Here is a 912-nt window from a genome sequence, read left to right as displayed (position 1 = left end):
GGTGGTTCGAACGTTTGACGAGAGGTACGTTCGTCGATGACGTCATTAATAACAGTTCGAACGCTTGCGATTTGAAATGTTCGATGAATTATAAAAATCTTTTCGCATTCACTGAAATGATTAAAATGGGAAAAAATTATTTTTTTTAAATGAGAAAAAAAAAATAATTAAATTCCACGCCCCCCCCACCCCACCCCCCGATAAGTTTTACCTTTTTCCGCTTTTTCACTTTGGAGCTTGATGTCGATAATAATAATAATAATAATAATAATAATAATTGAATAAAATTTATTTCTTATGCAAATGAGGCGCTGATATTTTTACTTTTCCAGGAAGATTCCTTGCTAAATTTTCATCTTTCACGCTCTTGAGAAGATCTTTTTCCCTGTTAATCAAAATAATAATAATGATAATAATATTATATAAAAGTTAATAACAAATAGCATGAGAGAGAAGGGCTAAGGCAAGAGAGTTTTGGAGAATTTTGGAGAATCAACTAAAGGAATCAGATTAGACCATTTTGGAATACCATAAAATGCCAGAAAAACAAAAGAAAAGATGGAAAACTCGCTCACAAACAATGACAACAACAACGACAACAAATTAAAATCAACGAGGATTTAGGAGGAGGGGGAGGGGGGTGGGTGTGCGCGTGTCACGTACCTCTGAGTGCAATTTTTATCTTTTAAAAACATCGTAACGGCCGTTCTCGCCGCTTTCCCTCTTTTACCCGTACCCGGCGTCATTTTAACTTTGAATCTGAAATCATAATAAAGTAAAGTAAATAAAAACAAATTCGTGCGGGGAAATTTTTTTTCAAGTCGGCGACGGGGAAATTTGTCGCAAACATTTTTCCCCCCTCTTTATTTATATTATATTCCGCTCACTTGTAATTTTGTAGAGTGTTGTAGG

At 34.9% G+C, this 912-nt stretch overlaps 1 protein-coding gene across 1 annotated transcript; it reads right to left on the bottom strand.

The window, feature by feature from the left end:
• Positions 1 to 288: 288 nt before the first annotated feature.
• On the bottom strand, positions 289 to 746 carry Phum_PHUM622580 (uncharacterized protein; the record flags this gene model as incomplete). The annotated part of the gene is made up of 2 exons (XM_002433248.1): positions 289 to 385; positions 664 to 746. The coding sequence occupies 2 exons, from the start codon at positions 744 to 746 to the stop codon at positions 289 to 291; spliced, it is 180 nt and encodes a 59-aa protein (XP_002433293.1).
• Positions 747 to 912: the final 166 nt, after the last annotated feature.

The sequence above is a fragment of the Pediculus humanus genome, genomic scaffold (genome assembly GCF_000006295.1).
Source record: "Pediculus humanus corporis 1103172109106 genomic scaffold, whole genome shotgun sequence".
Lineage (NCBI taxonomy): Eukaryota > Metazoa > Arthropoda > Insecta > Psocodea > Pediculidae > Pediculus > Pediculus humanus.
This window is presented reverse-complemented; position numbering and strand designations above follow the sequence as displayed.